Source organism: Brachyistius frenatus, unplaced genomic scaffold (assembly GCF_029030835.1).
Source record: "Brachyistius frenatus isolate BFR_SWC_R1_liver_20210118 unplaced genomic scaffold, ASM2903083v1 Contig_111, whole genome shotgun sequence".
Taxonomy (NCBI): domain Eukaryota; kingdom Metazoa; phylum Chordata; class Actinopteri; family Embiotocidae; genus Brachyistius; species Brachyistius frenatus.
Genome location: NW_027210710.1, coordinates 488,758 through 516,670, shown reverse-complemented (window position 1 = coordinate 516,670; position 27,913 = coordinate 488,758). Strand labels below are relative to the sequence as shown.

Below are 27,913 nucleotides of genomic sequence, written 5' to 3'. Positions count from 1 at the left end.
TGTGTGACTGACTGTGATGAGCACGCTCAGTTGGCCGTGGCCGGCGTCCTTGGCGTCGATGTTGAACTCGACGGGGAAGCTGGCCGGGACGCCGCTGGTCAGCCCCGGGCCGCTCGCTCGCACTTTACTGGCGTCGTGAGTCGGAAGAACCCGAAACTTGAAGGGACTGAAGAGAGACGACGGATACCCGTTACCACGGAGACAGATCTGCAGGTATGCCTATGACGTATCGTGATATTACAACATCCAAAAATCGGAGACCAAATCTAGTCTCGTGAAAATATAATATAATAATAATAATAATAATAATAATAATAATAATAAAGTGCTAAAACAAATACATACAAATCCTCCTAAATTTTCTCCTGACAGACGGTCAGCTTCCCGTTAAATAACGCTAACGTTTTTACTTCTGTCCTGCAGTACCGCTGCGTACCTGCGGGGGACGTCCTCCTCGCCGTACTTCAGGGACACGGCGTGCGGCCCCTCGGCGGTCGGCGTGTAGGACACCGTGTGAGTGCCGTCCCCGTTGTCCTTCACCTCCGCGGGCTCCGCCACGCCTTTGGGCCCCGTGACGGCCACGGCCAGCGGCGCCACGCCCGCCTTCCTGCAGTCCACCGTGAAGGATTGTGGGATGTTGGCCCGGACGCCCGACGCCACGCCGGGACCGGACACCTTCACCTTACTGGAGTCCACCACGTCCTTCACGGCGACCTTGAATGGACTTCCTGGAAGGAGGAAACGTCGATGCAAAAAAGTTCATAAATAAAAACAAACTAACGACAGGAAGGAGAAGGAGGTCAGTGAAGTGACATTACGTACTAAACTTAGTAAGTAATGCTGCTCATATCGTCTTTACTGTTTTACTTGGTTAGAATTTGACTTTTTTTTGGTGAAGACCTTTGAAGAAAATCCTTGAAATGTTATTTAAATGAGTTTTAATCACAGACTGTATTTAAAAGTGTCTGAAAAATGGTTCCGATGCAGAAGTTCCTTAAGCTGCAATACCACCGAGCGCCACCAGAGGTCGGCTCCAAAAAGCTTTCGGCTCCATAGACTCACATTCAACAAATTATTTTATTTTAGGATTCCCCCAAAACAATGTGAAGAAAAATTTTGGCTTTCAGAATTTTTTTTGGTAATCTTCTGACATATAATTGAGAAAATTAATTGTCTAAAAATTCCCCGTTTAAGTCTGCCGAGCTTCATCTCAGTTGGATGTGCACAGCGTGGCGTCTCCGCTTTCCTCAACAACCGAACCAACAGCTGTTCACCAAACAGCTGTGGAAGCCCGCTGAGCTCTTTCCTGCTCCAAGTCAATAAAAACCGAGCGGCGGCTTTTTAACTGGAGTCAGTAACTTCGGACACATCGTTAAAACGTTAAGCTCCAACACTCGTCTTTTATCGTCCAATAGTAACGACGACCTCTTTTTTTTTAAATTTTATATCGACTGCATCTTTTAACATCAGCGGCCGTTTACAGGCGGATATGAGCAGAAAGCCAACAAAGTGTTATTAAAGAAACATAAAAGGCATTTATGAGATTATTTTTTTTTTGTATGCGAATTATTTCTCTTCAGATTTTTTTTTTTTTTTTAGCATTAAACTAAATAAAACAGTCGTGAATATTCCCGTAAAGTTTGAAGGTCTCCGACCTGGGATGTGCTCTCCTCCGTAGGTGATGTTGACGTCGTACAGGCCGGGCGTGAAGGGAACGTACTCCACGCTGCAGCTGCCATCTTTGTTGTCTTTGCAGGACATCTTGGACTCGGACGGACCCTCCACAGTGATGCCGAGGCCGCCGATGCCCGCCCCTCTGGTCACAGGAACAACAACAACAACAACAACACAGGAAATCAGCAAGTAGTTTTAAACCTGAAGTTAAGAAGCTGTTTTCAACTACGGCAAAACGCTACAAAAGTGCTGGAGACAACTTCTTGAACGTGCTGCGACGGGTTAAAGATCGGATCGGCCAGAAGGGACACGACACTGCGGTTTGATTGTCAGAGCGTCCCTCCGGCCGATCCAATCTAGCACCAGCCCTCGGTAGAATTTTTAGATCCTTCACACACAATCTGTTTGTTTCTTTCTGAACCAACACGAGTGTACCTGGTGATGATGTTGAAGTTGTTGGGCTGGTCGGTGAGGGCCCGCTGCAGCCCGGGGCCGGTGGCCACCACCCTGCTGGGGTCACATCCCTCCGACACCGAGACCCTGAACGGGCTCTTGGGAACCGCAGTGTCGTCGTACAGAACCTGGACGCTGTGGGCGCCTGAGACGAACAGACAGACGGCAAATTAAGATCAGTTCGAGGACGGTTCATTTTACGGTTCCGGTGTCTCGGTCCCGACGCGTCGTCACGTTACCGTTCTCGAACGGCGTGTACTCGACACCGTAGGTCCCGTCGGCGTTGTCGGTGACCACGCAGTCCGTCAGCGCGCCGGACGGGTTGCGGACCTCCGCCTTCACGTGGTCGCCGCCGCGCCGCGCCAGAGGACGGGCGTCCACCGTGAACGCCGTGGTGGCTTCTCTGAAAACAGCTGCAGACAGAAGATCAGAGTCGGCACGTTAAAACAGCCGTTATAATATATCTCATATAAATATATAAATAACTCCGATGATGCCTTTGAAGCAGATTAAAAACTTATTTGAATTATTCTGAATTTAGATCCGTACCTTGTCCCTCAACTCCGGGTCCGAACACTTTGACCTTGGACGTGTCCACGGCCGGGTCGGCCATCACCTTGGCGGGGAACCCGGGGACGGTCTTGCCGCCGTACTTCAGCAGCAGCGTGTACATGCCGGCGCTCAGCGGGACGTAGGTCACCGTGTACGTCCCGTCCTTGTTGTCCACGACCTCCGTCTTCGCACCTGGAAACGAGCGGTAGCGTCACGGAACCGAAGACTCGAAAGCCGTTAACGGCGTCCGGCGGTGGGAAACGGTTGGTTACCTGATCCGGTCGGGCCGCCCGAGGACGAGTCGGCCGCCGCCTCCAGGCTCAGCTGACCCGGTCCGGCTCGGGAACAGTCCACGTTCACAACGCTGGTCTCTCCAACCTGCACACACAACAACCTGCATCAGACCTCAAACATTTAAAGGAAAATATGACATTTTAATTCGTCTTAGGAGTTAATTTTGGGGACGTTCGTCTCTTTATCGCTCCTGATGTAAATCATTGTTTTATAATTTTGTCTTTCAGTTGCTTATTTTACAACCTTTTTAAAATATATATATATTTGCACTGTTCCTTTGTTTCCTTTCAGTTTGTTTTTTTCCATCACTAACTGAACAGAAACACTGGAGTCTCCCCGACTCATAATTAACATCATTAGTTAATAATGTTAACTAATAACACGCTGCAGGTGTTTGTTTGGAACATCTGGAGTCGTGTTCATACAACCTGCTCGTATAGAAAGTTACTTCTGGTGACAAAAATCTAGGAAACATCTCAACATTAAAAAAACAACATGTGAATTGTGCTCCTCTTCCTCACCTTGGCCCTCTTCAGGCCCGACCCGGAGGCGACCACCTTGGAGGGGTCGAAGGGCATCTGGACGTCGGCTCTGAAGGGCGATCCGGGGATGTGGACGCCCTCGAACAGGATGTTGACCAGGTAGTCTCCGGGCTCGGTGGGCAGGTAGGACACGGAGCAGGTGCCGTCGCCGTTGTCCGAGCACTCGATCTTGGCCTCGGTGGGACCCTCCACCGTCAGACCCAGACCTCCGGTGCCGGCGCCTTTGGTGTCGATGGTGAACTCGGCCGGGTTCCCCACCAGACCTCCTTTCAGGCCCGGCCCGAACGCCTTCACCTGGAACCACAAGAACACTTTCAGCGTGACGTTTTGTTGATTACATGATTTAATCATAACGATAAGCAGAAAAATATGATCCGTGTTGATGGACCTGCTTTTTGTTTTGTACCTTTTTATTTCTACTTCTGGATTCTACTTTAAAATAGTTTTACTGTTTGTAGTGAGTTTTCTATTTTCATGCTGGTCTTCTAGTAAATAAATGCATGAAACTAACCAGAAAGAAATATTTTCCTTTTCTTAAACTAACATTTTTTAGTCAATAAAATAAAAAACCTCAAAAAACAGAAAATAAAAAGTAACATTGATATATTTTTTCTGCTGATGGTACCTTGCTGGGGTCCGGAGGCAGGTGGGCCTCCACAGGGAAGGGGCTCCCGGGGACAGGGTGTCCATCGTAGGACACGTTGACGGCGTGCACGCCCTCCTCGGTCGGGGTGTAGCGGACCAGACTGACGCCGGCTTTACTGGGCTGAGACTCCACTTTACACGGTACCGCCCGCTGGCTGGGACTCAGCTGAGAACACACATATATATATAATAAGGAACTCCTTAAAATGAAGCACAAGTTGTTGTTTTTTTTATTCCCTTTTTCTAAAAGCCATGAAAAGACCAAAACCAACAACGATCTGAATTTCTATGTAAAGACTCACCACCGCCACCTCCAGGCGACCTTGACCTCCTGCACCATTTGTGTCCACCATGAACTGCTGCTCCTGATCGACCTCCGCCCCTGAAAGACATCCAATCAGTTAAAAGCTCCATGTCGGGTATTTTAATGTTTGCTATCGAGTCTCTGTGCCGCTGGAGGGAAAAAAAAAAAAAAAAAAAATGCTAGTCTCACTTCCGTCCAGGTTGTCCACGGCGACCTTGTTGAGGTCGAGCGGGGCGGCGACGCCGACCGCGAAGGGGCTCTTGGCGATGGGATCTCCTCCGAACTTCACCGTGATGGTCATCTCACCCTGCGGACGAGGAAACAAATCAAACGCGCCCGGTGAGAAGGCGGGAGGAGACGCAGCGGACGTGTTTGAAAACACTACAAAGCTGTTGTACTGCTTGTTCAGCTGGGAACTCTTTTATATACATGATGAATATCTACCACTAGCTGTTCCTCCTGTGTGTGTGTGTGTGTGTGTGTGTGTGTGTGTGTGTGTGTGTGTGTGTGTGTGTGTGTGTGTGTGTGACGTACCTGCTGCACAGGTGTGTACTTGACGGTCTGCGAGTAGTCGTAGTTGTCGATGATGTCGAAGTCTTTGACGTCGGGGGAGAAGGAAACGTCCAGCGGCGCTTTGCCGGCTCCTTTGGTCAGCACCGTGAAATGAGTCGGCTTGCCGCTCTCCACACCTGGGCGGGTGGGAAGGAAAAAAGGGGGCGGGGCTTGTGTTATTCATGTGTTGAGATTGTGTCACACTGTGGGGATCAAAAATCAAGTCGCTCTGAAGTACATTATTCACTTCTATTGTGAAGATCGGGTCTAATTTTGGGGAAAGTTGCCAGGAAATGAATAGAAGTCAATGTGATGTCCTCTGAAGTGACATAAACATGACCGTGTGTCTGTGTGTGTGTGTCTCTCTCACCAGTGCGAGCCAGTCCTGGACCTTCAGCTTTCACCTTGGAGGCATCGTGGGAAGGATCGACTTTTACGCTGAAAGGGCTCTGTGGAACTTCCTGTGAGAAATTCACCAAAATAAAAGCATTACATGTTAAAAAAAAAAAAAAATAAGAAAATATCCACAGATCAGTAGATATATCCTGCACACGTCTCAGCCGTGTGTGTGTGTGTGTGTGTGTGTGTGTGTGTGTGTGTGTGTGTGTGTGTGTGTGTGTGTGTGTGTGTACCTTGTCCGTGAACAGGACTTTAACGGTGAGTCTTCCCGCAGCAGGAGGGACGTATTTGACCGTGAACGTGTCGTTGGCGTTGGGGATGATGTCGAAGTCCACGTCGGCCTCTTTGTCTCCGATCATGTTGGCGTCACACTTGATGCCCACGCTGACATCACCTACAAGAAAACACACACACACACACACACAAAAAAAAAAGTCAGACAGCATGTTGAGAAATCAGACTTATGATGGTTTCGGTGTAAAGTCTCCGGCCGCCACAAGGGGGCGCTCAACTGCTTCTGTTTTCTGCTGCTCATTAATTTCATTTTTTTTTCCATGTCAGAGACACTGGCTGCTACAGACTCATGTAAACTGTGAATCGGGACGTCAGCGGAGGAATTCAGAGCATGAGAGGTGACGAGACGACAGAAACTGAACATCCTGGGAGGGGAAACCCGCGGCAACCTGACACGTCTCGTCTCTGTCTGTACAGGTGTGTTCATACATCATATGTAACTGGGCACTTCAAACCAAAACCCAATGCATTTTTTGTGAATGCCGTGCAGGTAGAAGGAGCATCAGGCTTCAAACCGCCGTACACACATCACGCTAATCAAACCCAACTGGAAGACATTTAAAGCAACGAGGTGTTTATTTAATGACCCTTAAATGCTCTTAAATCAGAATAAACAAGGTGAATTTAATCAGTTACTTTTTGAGCCGGTCAATTAAAAGTACAACGACTTTCTCACTATAATCTGATCTCTCTGTAGAAAGCCTGTTCTTCAGGGGAGCTATAAAAAAAAAGGTTTAATTAAGATTTTCCAGTAAAGAAACTTCAATAATTCAGTCTTTTGATCCCGACTGCTTCTATATCGACTCCCTGCTGCATCTGTTGAAGTTCACAAAACTATATGATATATATATATATATATATATATATATATATATATATATTATATGTGCATTAATGTAGCATAAACATGTGAGTGTAGTTTTTTTTTTAAATACTAAACTAAAATGTATTTTTTTGTTCTCGTGTTGATGACGCTCGATTCTTTTGTGCGTTTCTCTGCTCAGGAAGGTGAGAATGATGAATTTCCTGTCGGGATGTTTCTGCCCTGAGATCATCGCGAGGACATACCAGGGAAACCAGTGAGAGTGTGAGATTCACTGACGACATGTAAAAGTGAATGTTTGTATGAGAAGGAGTCTTTAAATTGTTTTCAGAGTCGTGCTTTTAAACTAAAGTAACTACAGGGATTTCCTCTCCAAATCAATAGCGTGTGCGTGTGCATGTGCATTTACCATCTCCAGCTCCTGAACAGTCCACGGTGAAGTGCGTGGGCTCGTTGGCCTTCAGTCCGCTCCTCTCCACTCCGGGTCCGAACACCTTCACCTTGTTGGGGTGGCTGCCTTTACCCACGTTCACCTACGGGTACCGACAGGAAATGACATCACTCATTTTCATTTAAAAACATAACGACAAAAAAAACATCTGGATGGAGCAGATTTTTCCTCACATTCAAATCACGAGATGTTTAAAACAGCTCAGCAGGTAATGAGTTTAATGTGGAGTCCCACAAGGCTCCGTCCCGGATCCTTCGTTTTTATTTTTACTTTTATTTCCTTTTTATAATTTACATATTTCAAAATACTTTATATCTCATGGAGCTCAATCTTTCTATAACATGTCATTGCAGTTAAACAATGATGAAGAAATTAGTTTTTAAGTTGCCTTGAAGCGTAAAGAATGTATTATTTACCCATTTTATGAAAAATGAAACCAGTGTGCGTTTTAAAACATTAGATATGTATTTATAGAGATAGGAGGCTCGTGTTGTTGCTCAAAAATACAATAAAAAATACGGCCAGATATTATCTATGATACACAGTGAGAAGATTTAACACGAAAAATAAGAGCGGTCATTTCAAAATAAATCTAAATAAAGAACCAGAAATACACAAACAGCAGTAACAGGAAACGGTTCAAAAACTAAAAATTCAAGGAGAAACAAAAACCTGTGTCTGTAGTAGTAACTAGTTTTATGAATTATGGTGTGATATGTGAACTTCTTTCAAAGTTTCAAATGTGTTTCAATACATTTTCTCTCTATAACACCTATTTTAATTAAACTGAGGGTTATTAAACTCTTATTTCTCACTGGTCCTGTGTAGCAAAAATATAACTTAACATGTGAAATGCAAAAAAACACAAAATTAACATCATGATTCTGCAAGTCAACAAACTCTAAACCAAATGAACCAAACAACACAAAAACATTTAAATGAAATGTCAAAATTTATTGTGAAAACCAAACTAATGTGATTAAAATGAGTAGAAGTGGGTTTAAAAAAAAAAAAAAAAAAAAATTAGTACAAGTTGTTATAAAGTGAGTTTCAGTCGACATGTTAGTTACAATAATGAAAAGTTGTTAGGAAAAATAAATCATTGAAATGATGGACAGAAATTGAGAAACTAAATCAGTCTTTGGAAAACAAACTTTTGATTTCAAGGTCAGTAGATTCACATGTCAGAAGCTTTGAAGAAACCTTCTCAGTTTAAAGTTTATCAGCCGTCTTCCCGATTATTTTTTAAAGTTTGTAAATGAGATTTTCTTTCAGTTTTTCGGATTATTGCAGCGACGACTTGTAACTTGTCGGCTGCGGTACTGAACGAGCTGCTGAATAAACTGCCGAGTGCAGAACAGTCTGAACACTTCATTATGTTTTTAAGAAGTGTTGCACAAACATGACGTCTAAATCTCCAAACACTTTCTGAAACGGCATCGACTCGTCTCGCCTGAACGCATCTTTTTATTTTTTTTTTTTTTTTCACCTTTGCATCTCGGCTGTCTTATAAAACAAAGAACTGAGCATCTTCGCCAACTCCCAGTGCCCGTTGGCTTCATCATAAATTCCTGAACGGCACATAAACGCGTATCCAGACATATCGGAGGCCCACTGGCAGTTTACTCAGGAGACTTGGTGAAACTGTAAACACCTAACGGGGAGGAACGGGAAGGAGGCCGATAAACTCAACAACGAGCAGCAGCTACAAAGCAAATAAATAATATCTCGGAGTGGGATTAAAAAAAAAAAAAAAAAAAAAGTGCTAAATTAAATGTGGTTACAGTGCAGAGAGGAGAGATTAGTGAAAAAGAAAACCTTTTAACTTTAAAGTCTTTCAGTCGCAGGTCATCATAAATCAACATAATAAGGAGCTCACAGGCCAAAGGTCACTGCATCTGGCCCAAGACAGTGAGTGTCCTAAAAATTCATGTTTGACGGGAATAAATATTAGTTTAATGACTTCATGCTGAAGGAGGATATTTTTTTCCTTCATGTCTTACAGGCTTAAAGTTTAAAAAAAAAAAAAAAAAGGTTTTAATTGAACAAAAAGTTACCTAATAAAACAAAAACGTTGTGTGCTGTTAAAGTGACCTTGAACCTCTCAAGCTTCCCGACCTGAACATAAATCCTGAAAATCGAACAACCAAGTTTAAGGTCGAATCCCTGTTATTGTTTATCTTTATGCTAAGCTAAGCTAACTGCATCCAGCTCTGGACTTAAACTCTTCAAAATGCGCAACTATTCTTATAAATGAAGTTAATTAATCAATTAATTATGAGCTGATTGTGGTTAATTTCAGGCATCTTGATCAAAAATGGTTGATTTGGCAGCAGATTTTTCCCCAAAAAAATTCCATTGTAACTTGCAGTGTTTTGAGTTTTTTTTTTTTTTTTTTGCGTAAAATTCTGGGAAATTAGAAATCACTGCTTTTTCTTTGGTGTGATGAATGAAGAGTAACATTTTTGTTAATAAAGCGAGTTTTTTTTGCTTGAAAAAACCTCAGTTTGTCATTAATACTTTCAGAACGGACAACACGGAAATATCAAAAAAATTTCAAAAAAAGTTTTCATTCGCAAGTTTTCCGTTTCCTGGAGGGGCTGACTGTTGGAGATTTTACGTTGCTGTTTTGACCTTTACTTATTTAATTTCCTTCTTCGCGGCTGAACTACGAGCTGAACTACGAGCTGAACTACGAGCTGAACTACGAGCTGAACCTCTCCTCCGTGTACGTGGTGATGATGATCAGAGGCTTCTTCGTTTTGCGGCTCCCGTCTGAATATTTCGACTCCGCCTTCTTCGAACTTCGGACAACTTTGACGCTTTCCGATTCAACGACTTTGATGCGTTTTGCCTGAATTAGACGCTCAGATCTGGGCGGAGCAACGTCGGTAAGCGGGTGCTGTGATTGGCTGCTTACCCTGAAGGGGCTGTTGGGGATGCTGACTCCTCCCCAGGTAATGGCCACGGTGTGTTTGAGGGAGGAGGCGGGTGTGTAGGAGCAGTCGTACAGACCATCCCCTTTACTCCTCATCTTCACCTCCACAGGAAGTCCTTCTGAGTCCTGGCAAACAAACAAACAATCAGAAACAGAAGTTCATAAAAATGTCTGACTGGTTTGTTAAATGCAAGCAGCAACCAGCAGGTACTATATCACGCCCACCAATAGCTGTAACCTGACTGCACCACAGGCCTGTCAATCAAACAGACACGCCCCCAAAACCAGGTCTTCTTGAATCTTCTTTTCTAATGAATGAGGGATTATTTTCAGATGGACCTCCAGAAAACTAATAAGAAGGAGTGACTTTAGCTAACAACACCGAGATAACTGATGGACACATTTTATTCACTTTGGATTTGATGAGAGAAGTTGAATGGGAGTCTATGGAGCCGGAGGCTTTTTGGAGCCGACCTCTAGTGGCACTCGCTGGTATTGCAGCTTTAAGGCACTTTCTGCATCAGCCTCATTTATTAGAGGCGGAAGCTACAAACACTTTTAAATACAATCTGTGGTTAAAGTCAAACATGTTCGTGAAACACCAAATATCTGGAACATTATCTTGTTCCCGCTTCTTAAACGTATGAATTTGCTCCAAGAAACAAGTTATTAGATTTTTAAAACGCCGTTTGAACAAAGCTCTGAAACCATCCTGTATTTCTGCCTCTGACCTGAGCCATGATCTTCAGCGGTCCTTTCCCAGCAGCCTCGGCGTCGACGGTGAACTCGGAGGGTTGGTTGACCAGGCAGCCGGTCTTCTCCAGACCCGGCCCGTACGCCCGGACCTGCAACACACACAACCAGGAGTCGGTATTTTTCACCAATAATCCAAAAGACGAGTCGTTCCCGCCCACAGAGACGCACGTCCTCCCTCACCTTATCCGGCTGACTGACGTTGCCGTCGGCGACGACGCAGGCCATGAAGGGGCTGTGTTCGATGTCCTGCTCGTCGCAGGTCACGTGGACGGCGTACTCGCCGGGTTCGGTCGGCCAGTAGCGGACGTCGCACGACCCGTCGTTCTGGTCCTCGCACTCGATTTTAGCCTGAGACGGTCCCTCGATGGCAAAACCTGCCGACGCAGCGGATCGGATGAGAGCGGACGAAAATAAAATCATTCATCAGTGTGAGAGTTAAAACCTAGACGAGGTTTACGATGACAGAAATTCAGATTTTGTTTCTTGGATTTAAGCTTTTTATTATGAACATGAAACAAATATTAGTTTCTGCTTGTCAGAAGTTGAATCCAGATGAAATCCTCACATCTGCTCTTTTTTTTTTTTAACCTTTGCGACTCACCCAGAACTCCCACATCGGTGCCGATGGACTCCACCACGAAGGCGGCAGGTTTACCCACGACGCCTCCCTCTAACCCGGGACCCCAGGCCCTGATCTGCTGAGGCCCCGCCTCCTGGCCGACCGCCACCTCGAACGGACTGAATAGAAAAGCGGAGAGAAGAAGAAGGCAGCGAGTGTTAAAGTGTTCAAGAAACCTACGTAGGATTTGTTAAACTAAGCAGGTAAAACCTGAAGTTTTGTGTTCAGGTCCGATACCAGAACTAAAATGGTGTCTGAGAGTCGAGGACCGATTCCCAACGTCTGACGTGTTCTGAGCAACATGCGGTTTGTTTCATTTCATTTACAGGTGACGTGTTCTGGTCAGTTTCCTGTTGATGTCCCTGAACGCATCTCTGTGGTTTTTGTTCTCAGAGGCAACAACGAGAGACTCAAAGTCTTCATCCCCTCCCCCCCATTACTCCCTCCCCCCGAACCTACCATTCAGATCGGATGAGGTAATGTGCTGAGGTAATGCAGCACCACACACGGCTCACCTCTTGGGGATGTGCTGACCCCCCCAGGTGATGGAGATGGTGTATTTGCCGGGACTGCTGGGGTGATACTCGAAGGAGAACACACCGTCCTGACTGGAGATCTGCTTCACCGGCTCCTCCGCACCCTCTGAACACACACGAACACATTACAGGATCTGTTTTTAAGGGGAGTTTCTCCTCAATCGAAGGTCTGAGAACACAGCGAACTGTTTACTGAACAGACTGTAAAACTTCTGCAGGTTTATTTGGATTTTTTTTTAATATATCAAACCGAGTCATCGACATTTTAATCTCAGTTAAAAACAACGTGACGACATTTTGGAAAGCAAACAGGACGTTCGATGGAAACACACTCGGGGAATAAATCAAAGTTATTTCGTTCCCCGAGGGAATAAAAACATCTTCCTTTCTGAGATTTGTTTTCCATCATTTCAGGTTTGAATAATGGAAACAGGCCAATATTTGCACCACTAACTTGTTTATCTCCTAAACAGTTGCAGAAAACTACAAATTATTTACTTTAATTTGCAGATTTGTTCAAATCTACACGAGGTTTGGTGGAAGTGCTTTTGAATAAAGTTTTCTTTTATTTTGGAAATCCTGGACAGGATGCTCCGTACTCACTCGGTCCTTTGATGAGCACCTTCAGGTCTCCGCTGCCGGCGTTCTTCGTGTCCACCTTGAAATTTCCGACCTGCTTCACTCTCAGTCCGTTGGGCTGCAGACCGCGACCGGTCGCCCTGCAGGACCCCGGCATGCATGCTGCACACACACACACATTTATTTACATCCATCGATTTGTATTTTATTCAAATTTTAATTCAATTTGATTTATTTTACTTATTTAAGTGCATATTTATTTGTACATTTTAGTTAGTTTCCTACTCGTAATCTCAATTTTAGTATTTTATTTAACTTTAAATTGAATATTATTCATGGAATCACTGATCTGTGCAATAACTGACAGCATTTCCTGAGTTTTTGTGTTTGCATTGCTTACAGTGTGTTATTACATGGATGTGGAGGAGGTGTGTGTGTGTTTTTGTGTAAAAAAAAACTCACCGGGCCCCACATCCACACCGAACGGGCTCTTGGGGATCGCGACCCCCCCGAAGGTGACGGTGACGCTGTGCGGGCCGGCCTGCGTGGGCCGGTAGGTGCAGCGGTACGTGCTGTCACCCTTATCCTCAATCATGACCTCCACGCTGTTCTGGCGGCCCTGCAGGTCTCTGATCATGGCGGTCACGTCTCCCGTACCGGCTCCTGCGGGGAGGACGTGAAGAGGAGGGACGTCAGTTAACCGACAAACACGCTCCCCAAAAACAGGTCTTCTTGAATCTTCTTTTCTAATGAATGAGGGATTATTTTCAGATGGACCTCCAGAAAACTAAGAAGAAGGAGTGACTTTAGCTAACAACACCGAGATAACTGATGGACACATTTTATTCACTTTGGATTTGATGAGAGAAGTTGAATGGGAGTCTATGGAGCCGGAGGCCTTTTGGAGCCGACCTCTAGTGGCACTCGCTGGTATTGCAGCTTGAGACACTTCTGCATCGGAACCATTTTTTTCAGCCCCGGAAGCTACGAACTCTTTTCTATCCCTGTAGAGGATCCGCTCCGGACATCCCAGCAGTGATATTGTCTCACCTGCGGTGTAGATGTCGAAGTAGGTGGCCTTGTTGGCGACGTTGCCCACGGGCTCGATTCCGGGGCCCTTCGCTGTGACTTTGGAGGCGTCGCCCAGCGCCTTGTCCACGGTCACCTCGAACGGACTCTTGGGGATCTGCTGGCCCGCAAACAGCACCGTCACCTAGGAAACAAAAAACGATCATCAAGACTCCTCTTGCAGGAAGATGAAGCGCTTCAGGTTCTTTTCTTTGTCTTTTTTTAACGAATGACATAATCCTAAAACTTTAATTTCAAAAGGTGAACTCAACTTTGTGATGATAATTTATTTTTCTGTCAAATTAAAGTTTAAACTTCGAAGACTTTTAATATTAGGAGGATTAAAATGACAGAAACGGGACTAGCCTTGTTTACTTTTGTTGTTTTGTGTACAGAAGGTTTACCTTGTGAAGTCCCATGACTTGAGGGACGTAGGTGACGCCGTACGTCTTCTTGCCCTCGTTAAGCTCCGCCTTCAACTGAAAAAACACAGGTGAGACGTGTCACTCACAGACAGACTGTCAGGTGGATTTTGATCCGGTTTGTGATGGACAGGGTCCGTACCTCCTCTCTGGTGCCGTCCGGCTGGTCCAGGTAGACGGTCACCTGTCCCTGACCGGCGCTGAACGTGTCCACCGTGAAGACGGCGGGACGCAGCACTCTGTTTCCTGTCGGCTCGATGCCTGCGGAGGACAACAGGCAGGAGACACACTTAGATTAAAAAAATAAAAAAATAGTTTAATGAAGCTGCAGATTTTAATCCGGATTAAAACACGACAAATAAATAAAACTACATTTTTAAAAGTAAGTATAATAAAATTAAGATTATGTCGGTTTCTGTCTCATTAAAACAGCTATGAGGAGTGGTGTGTGTGTATGTGTGTGTGTGTGTGTGTGTGTGTGGGGGGGGGGGGGTTTTGTTCAGACTAGCAGCTGCTCATTTCCTCCCATTGTCAGACCAGAGTTCCAGTGTTCCCTGTTTTCCCAGCAGCAACACACACCGAGAACAACGAAGTCTTTGTTTATCAATCAACAAACAAAAAAACCCGACCTTTAAAAGTCTGTTTATCTTTGAATATCTCAAAATATAAAGACGGAAAATGTCAGATTACCTTTAACAATATAGTGTGTGTGTGTGTGTGTGTGTGTGTGTGTGTGTGTGTGTGTGTGTGTGTACCAGGTCCATATGCGCGGGCCTTCTTGGGGTTCAGTTTGGGTTTGAGTGGAGCTCCGGGCTTCAGTTTGGATTTGGGGAACTGAGACAGGTAAGTCATGACCGACTGTTCGTCCACGCTGGGGTCGATGATCTCCTCTGGAGCGATCACCTGCACACACACACACACACACACACACACACACACACACACACACACACACACACACACACACACACACACACACACACAGTTCATAACTGTCCCTAAAAATCACATCTGAGCTCCCAGTGTGAAACTGACTTCCCTGAAGACTTCGATCGTACAATGATAAAACAGGAGGATTTATAACCGTCAGTCTAATTTCAGGCCTGAACACGCGTGTATAAATAAACAGTTCTGTGATAATAATCAATCAAATGATCAACTTTAACTGGTCAAAGAAAAAAAAAAATTCCACTTCTGAAGGGATGGAGACAAATTTAGAAATGATCGAAGCTGGACTGAAACTCAAAGTTTACTTCTGTAATATTTCTCTGAATATTAATCATGAAATGTAAATATATTATTATGGTTTTTAACCCAGGCTATTTTATTTTTTATTTTTTTTAGGGTAATTTCACTACCTTCACTTTTAAAGCTCATATCTTGGTCATTATAGGACCGAACCATTAATCCTATATCTTGTTTTTTTCATGACGGTCTCAGCTATCCAGATCTTTTGCCATTTTATTCGATAATACTTAGAGATCTTTGATATTAGACTTTATATGAAGAAGAAAAAAATGATTTCGTCTTGTGAAATTGTTTTTCCATGTATCTCACCGTAAAATATTGTCAGCAGAGATGTCTTTTGATAGTCGTGTAGAGGAGATTGTGTAGAATAAGGCGATGGCTGAACCATGTTTGTGGGACATTGCATGACTCGGCAATTTTAAAATAAACGTGCTTTAGTGCGACTGAGTAAACTCTTGGTTCAGATCAGGACATTTATTTAAATTTATTTTCTTGCTCACATCACGTCACAAACGGGCCGAAACTTCTCCAGCTAGAAAACATGTTTTAAATTAAAAATCGAGGGTGTGACTGAACTGTTTTTTTGTTTGTTTTTCCCCTCTGGATGACTCCCGTTTCTTCCTGTGGGTGTCAGCTGACTTGACAGGAAGTGGAGAGTTCACGTAATGCGAAAACATTAGAGGTCGTTTTTTTTTTTTTTTTTTTTTTTTTATATGTTCAAACTAAACGGAAAGCAGAAGCGTTTTATTCTGAAGGGGCCAAAAATGAGCTTTAAAGTCCGTAGAAAAAAAGCTCGTTATGAAAAAAAAAATAAAAAAAAACACGTTGACACACTACAGCTGTGACACAAACACCTCACTGATTACTTCCTGTGGATTTTGTTCTTTCTTACAAAACCCATCACAGAACATTTCCTGCTGAATCACAGGTTCGCATTGTCTCAGGCTTCAAAATAAAAAGCTTCCTGTGCTGCGAAACAGCATCTGTGTGAAAGGCTCCCGGTGACCTTTGACCTCTGGAGAAAGCCAGAAGGGAAACCTGCTTCTCCAGAGTGGCATCAGAGTCAAAACTGCCCCCATTTAAAAGTTTTAAGAATCGGTCCCTTCCTGAAATCACAGCTCTTATTTTGAAAATTCTGACCCTGAATAACTTCACCTGGATTATTACCATGTGTAAAGGGTTAAATAAAAGGTCAAAGGTCAGAGCGGTGCGGCGGGAATTTAACCTGCGGGATGCCGAGCCATTCGTCGGCCAGCTGCATGGCTTCGGTGGCGTTCTCCACCGGTCTGACCGGATCCCAGGTCTCCCAGTCGGGACACAGGCCTGCAGGCGGCAGAGACAAACAACAACGACATCAACAACAACAACAACACCCTCCCTGGTTCCAGATTGGTTCCTATACAACCAGAGCAGTAGTTCCTGGTCCCTGTGAGAACCCGTGTTGGTTCACCTGGAGCGCAGCTGTCCACCAGAGCTCCCAGAACTTTGCCGTCCTTCCAGTCTTTGCTGAAGTTGGTGATCGGCAGGTCGGGGACCTTGTGTTGGATCCAACCCAGCAGACGCTGCTTAGGTGTCTTCGACTCTGCCTGAAGACAACAAAAAAAAGAGAGAGATTTTTTTTTAAATAAACGAGGACCTTTGTGGTGATTCGGCTGCAGAACAAACAGGCCGATATCTGTTGGAGCGCTCGTTACCTCCGAGTCCTCGCCCTCCCACACCGGCATGGAGATGGAGTAGTGCAGGATCAGAGTCCAGACCAGACCCAGGATCAGCTTCAGGTTCCCGTCCACTATGGCTTTAGAGTCTGAGAGAGGACAAGAGGGTAGATCTCAGGTCAGACTCACAGAGCTGGAGTCACATCTGTCATTTGGTGGTTCCTAAAACTACCTTCAACAACAACAACTAAAACCAGCAACTGCACACGACATCGTACAAAACTGAGGTGTTCCTTCAACACAGTGAAACAGACTAAACAACCAGCTTTATTCTCTCCATTTCTTTCTCCTTATAATAACATCTTATTGTTCCTTAAAGTACTTTCATAAGTTGGCAGGAACATGAAGTTGGTTTAAGTCGTCAGGGACACGAGGAAAAACACTTTTTGTTCGACTACAGCTGCAGTTTCCTGAAAATACTTTACAGCCGCACTGTTTGTGCCAGAAACGGTTTTAGTACGTCCCGATAGGTAGGAGGTGAAATGCAGGACGACACAAGTACCAGGATGTTCTACTACATCCGGTCGCATTCTGCAGGTCAGCGTGAAGCTCTGGATGTTCTGACCCACAATCCTCTGCGGGGGGAGAGTCGCCACGGCAACTGAGCCGACCTGCAGTCGGTGGCGCCGATGTTCAGGCAGGTTGCAACTCGCAGGAGGATGAAGAGAAAGAAGGAGAAAAATGAGGAGAAGGGGAATAAATGGGCATATTTCTATGATCCTCCTACAGATATTTAAACTTTAACTCTTTATTCAAGCTGAAACTTTTCAGCGCGCATCTATAAACAGAAACCAGAAACACGACTGCATCGCCTCCCTGAGAGTAAAGTCCACCTCTGGATTTGATTCTGGAGCCCTTCAAACCTTAAAAACTCGTCTTTGTTCGATTGTGCAACTTGTTGCTGCGTCCGACAGCATGAAGGGAAATCCACTCAGATCTGGTCCCGACATGTCTCCGCAACGCAGGTTTAAGGTGGAGCTGTTGGAGGCTGCAGCCTCACCCACGATGACACAACACACACACACCCAGAGACACCCACACACACACACACACACACACACACACACACACACACACACAGACACCCAAGACTGAGTATCCACAGAGGAGAGGTTGCGACATCCTGCTTTCTACATTTCTAATCTCTCTCTCAGGCTATGTTATCTCTCTTTTCTTGTTCCTCTTCTTCATAAATGTTTATATTTGTTCTTCCCCCTCCCCGTCCTCCTCTCCCTCCCCCTCCCCTCCACCTCCTCCTCCTCCTGTCTGACTTCCTTATGTCTCTTTAACCTCCTTTCACTCTGAGCTTCAAATGCCACACCTACCTGTCTGTCTGTGTGTGTGTGTCATCGACCAGCCGCCTACAGGGCAAACATCCTGCCAGTGGCCTCCTCCTCCTCCTCCTCCTCCCCCCCTACCCCTCCCTCCACCCCCCACATAGTTGAGCTCATTCACTCGGACTGATTAGTCACAGAAAACCAGACACTCTCTTTATTGAAACCAGGAGAACCAACAAACCGTTAAACGTCTCACATGGTCGTCGAGTTCAGGCTCAAGAAAACGGATGAAAATTGTACTTTTGCACCTTTAAGCAGCTGTTTTTTTTGTTGTTGTTGTTTTTTTTACTTGTACACTCGGCTGCAACTTTTCTGGCTTTTATTTTTGACCCATTGTGAGCATCTGTAACAACATTTGTTTCTGCACAGTTTTAATAAAGGCCGGGACGTTGTGTAAAATAAAAACAATATGATGATTTGTAAATTCATATTTAATTGAAAACAGACTAAAGACAACATATAAGTTGTTTTTTGAAAAATATGTGCTCATTTTGAATTTGATGGCATTAACATGTTTCAAAATAGTTGGGATATTGGAGACAAAAGACCAAAAGTTTTGTAATGCTAAAAAAACCCAAAAAAAAACCCAACCTGGTCAGACGTCTCAATTTATCCGGTTAACTCAACAGCTCAGTAACATTATCAGGAATAAAAAGAGCGTTTCAGGGAGGCAGAGCTGAGGAGAGCTTCACCACTCTGTGAAAGACCGAGTGGGCAAATAGTGCAACAATTTAAAAATAATGTTCCTCAACGTAAAATTGCAAAGGCCTTGTGGATTTCATCATCTACGGTTCAAAAGATCATAAATAAATAGAAAGGCTGAAAACCAATATTGGCTGCGCGGCATTAAAAACTACTCTGTAGTGGAAATCACTGCATGGGCTCAGGAACACTTCTGAAAACCGGCATCTGTGAACACAGTTCGTCGCTGCATCCACGAATGCAGGTTAAAACTCTCCAAAGAAGAAACCAGATAGAAACATGACCCAGAGACTGCGCCTCCTCTGGAGCCGAGCTCCTTTAAGATGGACTGCCTCACAGAAAGAGAAAGAAACTGACGTATTAAGAGTAGCGGTTTTGAAACTTGAAGGGCTCAACAGGCTCTTTTCTTTTTAATAAATTCAAAATAGCATGTAACTAATGCAAACACGATGTGGTTTTTAATTCAGCTTCTTATCCTGTTAAAAGTTTATGACTCCTTAAAGGATCCAGACAGAAGTGTGAAATCAACAGTATTATTTTTTTTATCTTTTAACATTTAAATCTTGAACTTCAAACCATCCTGGCAACTATTCACTGTTTTTGCACACGTGTGCGTGTTTGCGTCCTTGCCGACAGTGTTGTGAGTAATGAGGCTATCGCCATGGTAGCCTGTTGTTCATATTAAGGTCGGCAGTAAGAGAGAGATGAGGTGGGGGGCGAAGGAGGGTTTAGAGAAAGAGCAAAACAACAATAACCCAGAGGAGTGTTTGTGTTGTCGGCAGCTCCTGGTGGAGCGTTTTAACAGCTCTGATAATCTGCTTCTTAAAGCCTGATCGCCGAGTCCCAACATCCTCCTCATGTGACCGAGTCCCAGCTCCGGTCTGGAGGACCCGACGTCGCTCAGCTCTAAAGAGAATTAACATTTTATCAGCGACTAATCAAGTATATTGTTTTAAATATCGAACGGTATACGCTACTCTCATTCTTGCTCATTTCCCAGCGGTGACGTCACCCGTCGGTTTGTGAGCGGCCGCTCTGAAGCCTCCAGATTTTCACTGACAACATCTTTGCCGGCTCGGAGCGGTTTGGAGCCGGACGTGACCATATTTGGACAAGCAAGTGATCTCAGAGTACACTATGCCCCGCCCACCTTTAGCAGAAACCTAGGCCTGTCAATCAAACAAACAGATAGTGGCCCTTGGTGGTATTGCACTTCAGTATCGGCCTCATTTTTCAGACTCGGCAGTCACGAGCCCGAAAGCTGTTCAGCAGCCGCCATTAAACAACACGAGGAGAAGAAGAACATGTCGATATCGGAGTTGACAGTCGAACAGATTTGAATGATTATTGCGTGTTTTTGCTGCAGCAGCGAGATCTCTGAACGATGGTGAAGCAATCTTCACGGTTTCGTCCAAACAAATGGGCCGTAAATCTTTCAGTTCACCAACACACACCTGGGTATTTGTTACACAATCGTGCCGATGGCTCGACCTCACCGAGATTAAATTAAAAAAGAGGATCGCTTGTGGAACTGGCTGTTAGAGGTTTTTACAGACTGGATAAAGACTCCGATGGTGGAGGGATTAAAACGTGTAAATAAAGAAGTGTCTGGTGCATCAGGGCCTCTGATCACAGTCCTGTCTGATGTCACCTCGGCCTGAATCTGGAAATCGGAGCATTTGACCAAATAAGTGAGTGAAAAATCCCTCAGAGATTAATCTGTCCACGGGTCCATTCACAAAAAAAAAGAAAAGAAAAGGAAAGAAAAAGGTTCCTCCGTCTAATTCAGGCCGGATCTGCGTCACATTAACAGCGTCCGGGCGCCGTCAGCGAGCCGCCAGGTCCTGCCGATACCTGCTGGTCTGTTTGACCCGTCGCCATGGAGACGCAGCAAAACAATGCCCGAGACAAACGAGGAGAGACCGATGGAGACTCGGGTGCAGTTTGTGTTAGAAGAGAGGAAGAAAAGAGTGAGAGAGTGAGTGTGTGTGTGTGTGTGTGTGTGTGTGTGTGTGTGTGTGTGGGGTTGGAATGAAATGCCTTTCTTATCAGCGTAGCACACCCTCACTGGTACAGGAAGTTATACAACGAGCAGCAGACCTGCCGTGTGACTCAGAGCTGAAAGGAATAACCTACTAACCGACCTATAACGAGTCCAGACGGTCATGACGTCAGCTAACCCGCCTGGAAAACAACTTTTTACATTCAAAACAAGCAAAATATATACTTTTTTTTTTCTTTACAAATCGGGATCATGAACGTTTAGCAGCCGAAACTTTCGCAAACTTACGAAGTGAGGGCGCCATGAGGACCTCCGCAAGATCAAACCGGATCTACGGCTCCAAGAAAACGGTTCTGGTAGCAAAACACGTGGTTTATTTAGTGGAAAAGTCAAACGAACGATTAAGTAAATATATAATTTGGCGATTGAAAGAATTCAGGGAGATTATTTGTTCCGCTGGTGGAAAACCGAGCGGTTTTGTATGTAAAACACTTTTGTACGCAAGTATTTTGGAGCCGGCCCCTAGTGGCCCTCGCCGGTATTACAATTTCGGACACTTCTGGCTGCAGGAAGGTCGATTAGACGTGAACGTTGAGTACCGTTAGAGGCCGACTGCCTCCAGGTGAGACGTGTCATTATCTCAGGTAACTGTAGTTCACTCCGTGTCCTCAGAGGCACAACAGCTGTTTCCTCTCGCATGACACATGTTCGAGCTTCCAACTCGACAATTTACTGCCGAGCGCTACAGAACAGTTGATGCCCGAGGCGGCGCTGATGTCAGCCGACCGGCGCCTCGGTTCAACGTCCAGCTTCTGTCGTCTGTTTAATAAATATTTATTGAATCTGGAATCAAGAGAAACTTCATGTTGTCGATTCTTAAATGAGGCTTCACATGCATTTGTATGTTGTTCATCACAGTGTGAATCTAAATGACCTTACTCGTGTGTCGTTTCTTGAAAAACCCACATATTTTATTTTCCTGCTTTATCAAATGCAGATTTAGTCTTTTTCTTGCCATTAATTTAAATGATTTTACAACAAAATGTGAGCATTAGCTGACTGACAGTCCAAAAACAGCATCTTTAAATAACCGACCTATAAAACTAACATTGACGAGGAGCAGAAAGACCTTTATTTTGAAAGGTCACGAGCCAGAGATGTAAAATAACGACAACAAAACTGGGATGGATTATCCCTCCACAAAAATAAAGCTTAAAAGATTTGATTTAAATCACCGGCTGCCTGGAAGATCTCGGGGAGGGGGGGGGGGGGGGAGGCAGGCACCAGATTATTTCAAAGTGGTGAGCTGGGTCTATAAAAACACAAAAATATATATATATATATATAAAAGATAAAAACACAACAGATTTTGATGCCAAAACTGAAAATTATACAACCAGCTGCAGCAGAGCAGCATTAAGCTATAATTAGGAACTCATTTAAAAAAAATTTTTTTTTTAAATGTTAATACATAAAGAATAAAAATCTGGTGGTGAACGTGAGTTTTGGGTGGAAATGCCCTTTAAAAACAAAAAAAAGAAAGAAAGAAAGGACAGGAGGTACCTGCAGTGGTAAACAGGATGTGGAGCGCCCGTGTGCGTGTGTGTGTGTGTGTGTGTGTGTGTGTGTGTGTGTGTGTGTGTGTGTGTGTGTGTGTGTGTGTGTGTGTGTGTGTGTGTGTGTGTCATGGGTCAAACCACACACATTCCTCAGTGGTGAGATCATAACCCCACACCGCCCACCGACCCCCTCAACCACCCTAGTCAGGACGAGTGGATGGTGGCAGAGGAACAAAAGACACACACACACACACGCTTTAAAAAGACAGACACACACACACACACACACACACACACACACACACACACACACACACACACACACACACACACGCACACACACACGCGCGCGCACGCACGCGCACGCACACACACGCACACGCACACACTTTAAAAGACCACACACACTCAGTCGGCAGGCAGCCTCTTCTAACTGATGTCAGCTCAGTTATTAACACGTCTTTCACTCAACACTTACTCAAGAGGAAAATGACACACAATTCTACTGGGAGTATGACATCATCCTCCATCATCCTCCATCATCCTCCATCATCAGGGGTGTGTGTGTGTGTGTGTGTGTGTGTGTGTGTGTGTGTGTGTGTGTGTGTGTGTGTGGCTGAAATCAATGTGGCAATTTTAGGAAGCGTTTCTTTTGTTTAAATCGGGATTTAAAGTGTAAAATCAAATCGAGTTTTTAATCCAAACGCTTCCCGCTTCATCTTTTCTGCTTTTCTTCAGTTTTGCAGAAATTTAAAGACGACACATCGGCTCAGAGAAGTTAATAAAGGTCTTTTTTATTTTTTAAATTTTTTACCTGTAATAGATTAAAAATCTTGTTTATAGAAAATCATCTTCGGTCATTTTGTCGGTTTTTATTGGAATCGTTGATCGAATTTGCCAAATTGATTATATATTAAACACATTAGTTCTCAATGAATCAATTATTGATGTGAACCTTAAATCGACTGATTAACTGCTTGTTGCAGCTCCAAACATGAAGCTCCGTCTGGTTTCTTTAAAATGAGTTTTGACTTCATTAAAACAAACCTCAGTGGGAAAACTGGTCAGAACGACTTCTTCCTGAGAAAATAGTGCCAATAAAAACAGCAGAAGGACATCGTGTCTGATTATTCATTATCATTACGTCATCACCTCCGCTCGCGTCTGAATAGAGACGAGTGTGAACGCGTGTCTTTAATAATTCGGGTGGACCGAGTCTTTACGCACGCAGTCGAACATTTCAACATCCCGCTGATGACATCACTGCATGAAGCACCGCTGTAATAACACACTAATAGGAGTCACATGCAGCAGCAGCTCAGAGGGGGGCGACCCCACCAAGGAGGGAAGAAAAAAAAAAAATCCAGATTACAGTCTTTGATTTGGGTAATGAGGGGTGAGACCGAGTGTTTGTGTCATTCGGACCCTTTAATCTGGTTTTGGTTGGAAACAAACAGCTGCAGAGACGAAGAGGGAGGAAGATCAAAGATGGAGGAAAGAGACTCGCTCCTTCTGTAGAGGAAAGAAAACGCGTAGAGACGGTGAGACACTCGGTGAGACACTCGGTGAGACCTGGGGGGTGGCGGGGGGGGGGGGGTACTACGTCCCGCCCACTGACAGCTGTAACCTGTCAATCAAACAGACACGCCCCCAAAACCAGGTCTTCTTGAATCTTCTTTTCTAATGAATGAGGGATTATTTTCAGATGGACCTCCAGAAAACTAAGAAGAAGGAGTGACTTTAGCTAACAACACCGAGATAACTGATGGACACATTTTATTCACTTTGGATTTGATGAGAGAAGTTGAATGGGAGTCTATGGAGCCGGAGGCTTTTTGGAGCCGACCTCTAGTGGCACTCGCTGGTATTGCAGCTGAAGACACTTCTGGATCAGAACCATTTTACAGACCTGAAGCTACGAACTCTTTTATATCAGTCTGTGGTGCCAACTGAGATGAACATCAGAGGTTAAAGGTCACAGCTCTGCGAGAGGAAAGAAAGACGCCGCGGCATTAAAAGAAATCGTTACGATAATAAAAGCAAAACGACAGCGGAGCTCAGACGAACCACCGGCTCAGAGCTGCCCTGTCATTACCACACACACCAGCGTTTAGCCCTGCATGACCTCATCCTGTTGGTTCCCAGGCTGTGATGTCATCAAAACCAAACCCGCCATGTGGTGAGGAAGAGGAGGAGGAGGGGATTTGATCATAAACAGGACCTTTTTTTTTTTTTTTTTTTTAAGGACATAAGGTTTCACAGAAAATAGGTGAAAAATCAAATCAGAAACTTTTTTTTTATATTTATATATATATATATATATAAACCGAAGGAGACTTTTTTTCTTGACGTCCAGAAACAAGCCAAAACAACAAACTGGATTCATGTTCTCATCTTTAAAAAGCTTCTATTAAATAAACTGGGATCTGACTTTCATTTCAGAAATAAAGTACGTCGAGTCACTTTGTCTTTATGTTTAACAACAAACAGAACTTTCACTGAAGGAAAGTCTAATTTAATTTTAGGTCTGGATTTTATAGATCAAATAATTATGTGATTAGTAGATGAATTGATCCGTAATGAAAGTAAAGTTTTAGCTGCAGCCTGAAAATGATCAAATAATTAATTACTTTAAAACATTTTCTGCTCAAAGATTCCAGATCTGAGCAGCTTTTTATTTATGACTCAACAAAGATGTGGTTGAAAAACCAAAGAAGAAAAAAAAGAACAAAGGGGAAACAAGAGAAGAAGAAGAAGAAGAAAGAAGAAGAAGAAGAAGAGCACAATGTTTGTAGAGGAGCCAGACTGCAGGAGGTTCACACACACACACACACACACACACACACACACACACACACACACACACACACACACACACACACACTCTCTATGATCTTCCTGTCATCATCATTAACCAAATATTTAGTGAACAGTGACGCTGCGTCATGTCTGCTGTCCAGACTCTGTGTGTGTGTGTGTGTGTGTGTGTGTGTGTGTGTGTGTGTGTGTGTGTGTGTGTGTGTGTGTGTGTGTGTGTGTCAAAATAAACTTCCATCTGCCTCCATTGTTCTTCGTCTCCGTTGACCTTTGACTCCAACCGTTTCCCTATTTTTTCAGTCTTTATGCTAAGCTAATCATCTGCCAGCCTCATCCTAAACACAGTTGGCATATTTTCCCCTTTAATGTGGCTTTTGTGGCATTATGAGTCGTGCTGCCTTCACTGCCAGTCCGAGCTTTCAGCCCCGATAAACACCGTTTTCACCCTGAATCTCTCCAGAAAGGAAAGTTCAACCACATTAATGGGAAATTAAATAATCCAGAATTATCCCTCAAAGCTAAACCCAACAAATATAAACACACCTTCGGGAGTCGAGGCAAAACAAATACATTAAAATCATCAAAACTAACGTCTTCGCTGCTTTGAGGGCTAAAAATAACCAATGAAAACAAAAAGACAGAAAATAAAACGTTTAAATCAAAAAAAAGGTGGATTTTGGTTTCATTAAAGCTTAAAAAAAAAAAAAAACACGACACAAAAAGCTGCATTTCAGCCTGAAACCAACAAAGGAGCTTTTTCCTCTGCAGAGGTGTAAGTTTATATCCTGGCCTCTCTCGGGTTTCCCTTTTTTTTCCCTGCAGCAGAAACACTGAGGCCCTGTGTGTGTGTGTGTGTGTGTGTGTGTGTGTGTGTGTGTGTGTGTGTGTGTGTGTGTGTGTGTGTGTGTGTGTGTGTGTGTGTGTATCAAAACATGTTCTGGTAGTCAATGTCCAATCAGCTGCAAAGTGGGAGAAGCCAAACCGTTCAAGGCATTCAAATTCTTCCGGTTTAATCATCAGGACAAAAAACCCAACTAAAAACAGAAACTAGTACGTGAGAAAATTTAGGTAAAAGTAGTGAAACGGTAACTTCCACAAAAACCTCGGTTCTCAGGGTCTCCGAGCCAAAGTACGAGAAGGACGGAGGAAGATCTCTTTTCTTTTTCCAGCGAGTTTTAAACTGAAAGCAGTTTTGTTGCCTCAGAAATGGTTGTTTTTTTTTTTTGTTGTTGTTCCAAGTCACGTTTTTTTAATTCCTCCAAAAACCATCCTTCATGCTGGAAAACCAAAGTTCTGCAGAACCGCCGATCTCGACGTACACGGTCTGTTTGAGCTCATTCAAAGTGACGCGTGTGATCTGGAAAGGATTAATACCAGTTCAAAAATATAATAATAATAATCCAAAAAAATGTTTGCATGCCTTAATGTTTAAAAAAAAACAACAAAAAAAACATCTACAAATGTTTAAAAAAATCTGCTTTTAAAATGTCAAATTTTGAAAAACAAATCAGTTTCAAAACAAGATGTTTGTTTTATGTCCACTTCAACAAATCAAACGACACGTTCGTGTATTTTTCAGATTAAAACCGACAGCTCAATTCTCAATCTTTGCTCGCAGCACCTGAACGCATCGCGGAGGCAGCTCGGGGTCATTTGAAGTTATGTGACACTTCCCTTTTCACTGCTGCACCTCCTCCACCCCCTCCTCCACCCTCCACCCCGCCGGCCAATCACGGCCTTTGTTTACACAGGTTACCGTGACAACAGGTGGAATGCGGGGCCTGACCTTGAGACGTTCTCTGCCTTGTTATCAATCACTCCTCCTCTCACTGTGTGTGTGTGTGTGTGTGTGTGCACTTTTATTGTGTCGAACAACAACAACAACAACGACGACGTCGTCGCTTTTCAGTTTCAGCTGATTCTGGTCCATAAAAACATGAGATTAAAGCAAAGCTGGGAGACTTTAAACAATTACTTAATAATAAAAAATATATATATATTTTGTTTTATTACGTCAAAACAACAGACGAGGAATCAACCAGACTTTTACACGAGATGAAAAAGACTGAAAAATAAGGAAATCAAGAGTTTTTTTGACTCTGCAACATAAATAGTGATTTTTTTTTCATGTTTCAACGAGTTCTCGTCTGTTTTTACATGAAAACTTTCGTTAAAAGGCTTTTCATCTAAATTGTTGTAATTCGTGTCGTCTTATATTCACGTGAATAAGTTCAATATTTATCAAGCTTTCTGACCAGAAACGAGCTTTTAGAAATAACTTTATTAAAGATGATGAAAGTCGTCGTGTTTCGAAGGTGTAACTTTGTATCAAAAAATAAAAGATTATTCGTATCAAGTTACAACAAACGGGAAATTAAAAAGTTGAAAAACAAGTAAACGATAAAATTTTTTTTTAAAAAGGTGGAGGCGACGCCTGAACTTTTAAACCACGACCCCGAAGACGGAGTTCAACGAGGCGAGCGACTGTTGTCGACACGCGTCGCCGTGGCAACGAGCGGCCAGAAGGAGATAAGGAGTGTGTGTGTGTGTGTGTGTGTGTGTGTGTGTGTGTGTGTGTGTGTGTGTGTGTGTGTGGTTTGTGGTCCGCGGACAGCAGCAGCCGTCAGCTGGT

General features: G+C 44.0%; 1 protein-coding gene across 3 annotated transcripts in view; it reads right to left on the bottom strand.

The window, feature by feature from the left end:
• flnbl (filamin B, like) overlaps positions 1-27,913 on the bottom strand; it is a 43,038-nt gene that overhangs the window by 11,003 nt on the left and 4,122 nt on the right. For all 3 annotated transcript variants that reach the window (XM_069712613.1, XM_069712611.1, XM_069712612.1), the window contains exons 2-30: positions 16,844-16,953; positions 16,600-16,735; positions 16,375-16,472; positions 14,657-14,804; positions 14,044-14,162; positions 13,884-13,958; positions 13,462-13,624; positions 12,874-13,074; positions 12,436-12,573; positions 11,812-11,938; positions 11,279-11,415; positions 10,858-11,051; positions 10,653-10,766; positions 9,904-10,047; positions 6,942-7,065; positions 5,649-5,809; positions 5,387-5,477; positions 4,999-5,153; positions 4,654-4,771; positions 4,463-4,542; positions 4,141-4,326; positions 3,495-3,809; positions 2,952-3,057; positions 2,677-2,871; positions 2,367-2,540; positions 2,110-2,272; positions 1,656-1,816; positions 437-728; positions 13-166 (exon numbers count right to left, since the gene is read on the bottom strand). In XM_069712613.1, the coding sequence (XP_069568714.1) occupies positions 13-166; positions 437-728; positions 1,656-1,816; positions 2,110-2,272; positions 2,367-2,540; positions 2,677-2,871; positions 2,952-3,057; positions 3,495-3,809; positions 4,141-4,326; positions 4,463-4,542; positions 4,654-4,771; positions 4,999-5,153; positions 5,387-5,477; positions 5,649-5,809; positions 6,942-7,065; positions 9,904-10,047; positions 10,653-10,766; positions 10,858-11,051; positions 11,279-11,415; positions 11,812-11,938; positions 12,436-12,573; positions 12,874-13,074; positions 13,462-13,624; positions 13,884-13,958; positions 14,044-14,162; positions 14,657-14,804; positions 16,375-16,472; positions 16,600-16,735; positions 16,844-16,953 (4,379 nt within the window). The remainder of the gene's footprint in view (positions 1-12; positions 167-436; positions 729-1,655; positions 1,817-2,109; positions 2,273-2,366; positions 2,541-2,676; positions 2,872-2,951; positions 3,058-3,494; positions 3,810-4,140; positions 4,327-4,462; positions 4,543-4,653; positions 4,772-4,998; positions 5,154-5,386; positions 5,478-5,648; positions 5,810-6,941; positions 7,066-9,903; positions 10,048-10,652; positions 10,767-10,857; positions 11,052-11,278; positions 11,416-11,811; positions 11,939-12,435; positions 12,574-12,873; positions 13,075-13,461; positions 13,625-13,883; positions 13,959-14,043; positions 14,163-14,656; positions 14,805-16,374; positions 16,473-16,599; positions 16,736-16,843; positions 16,954-27,913) is intronic.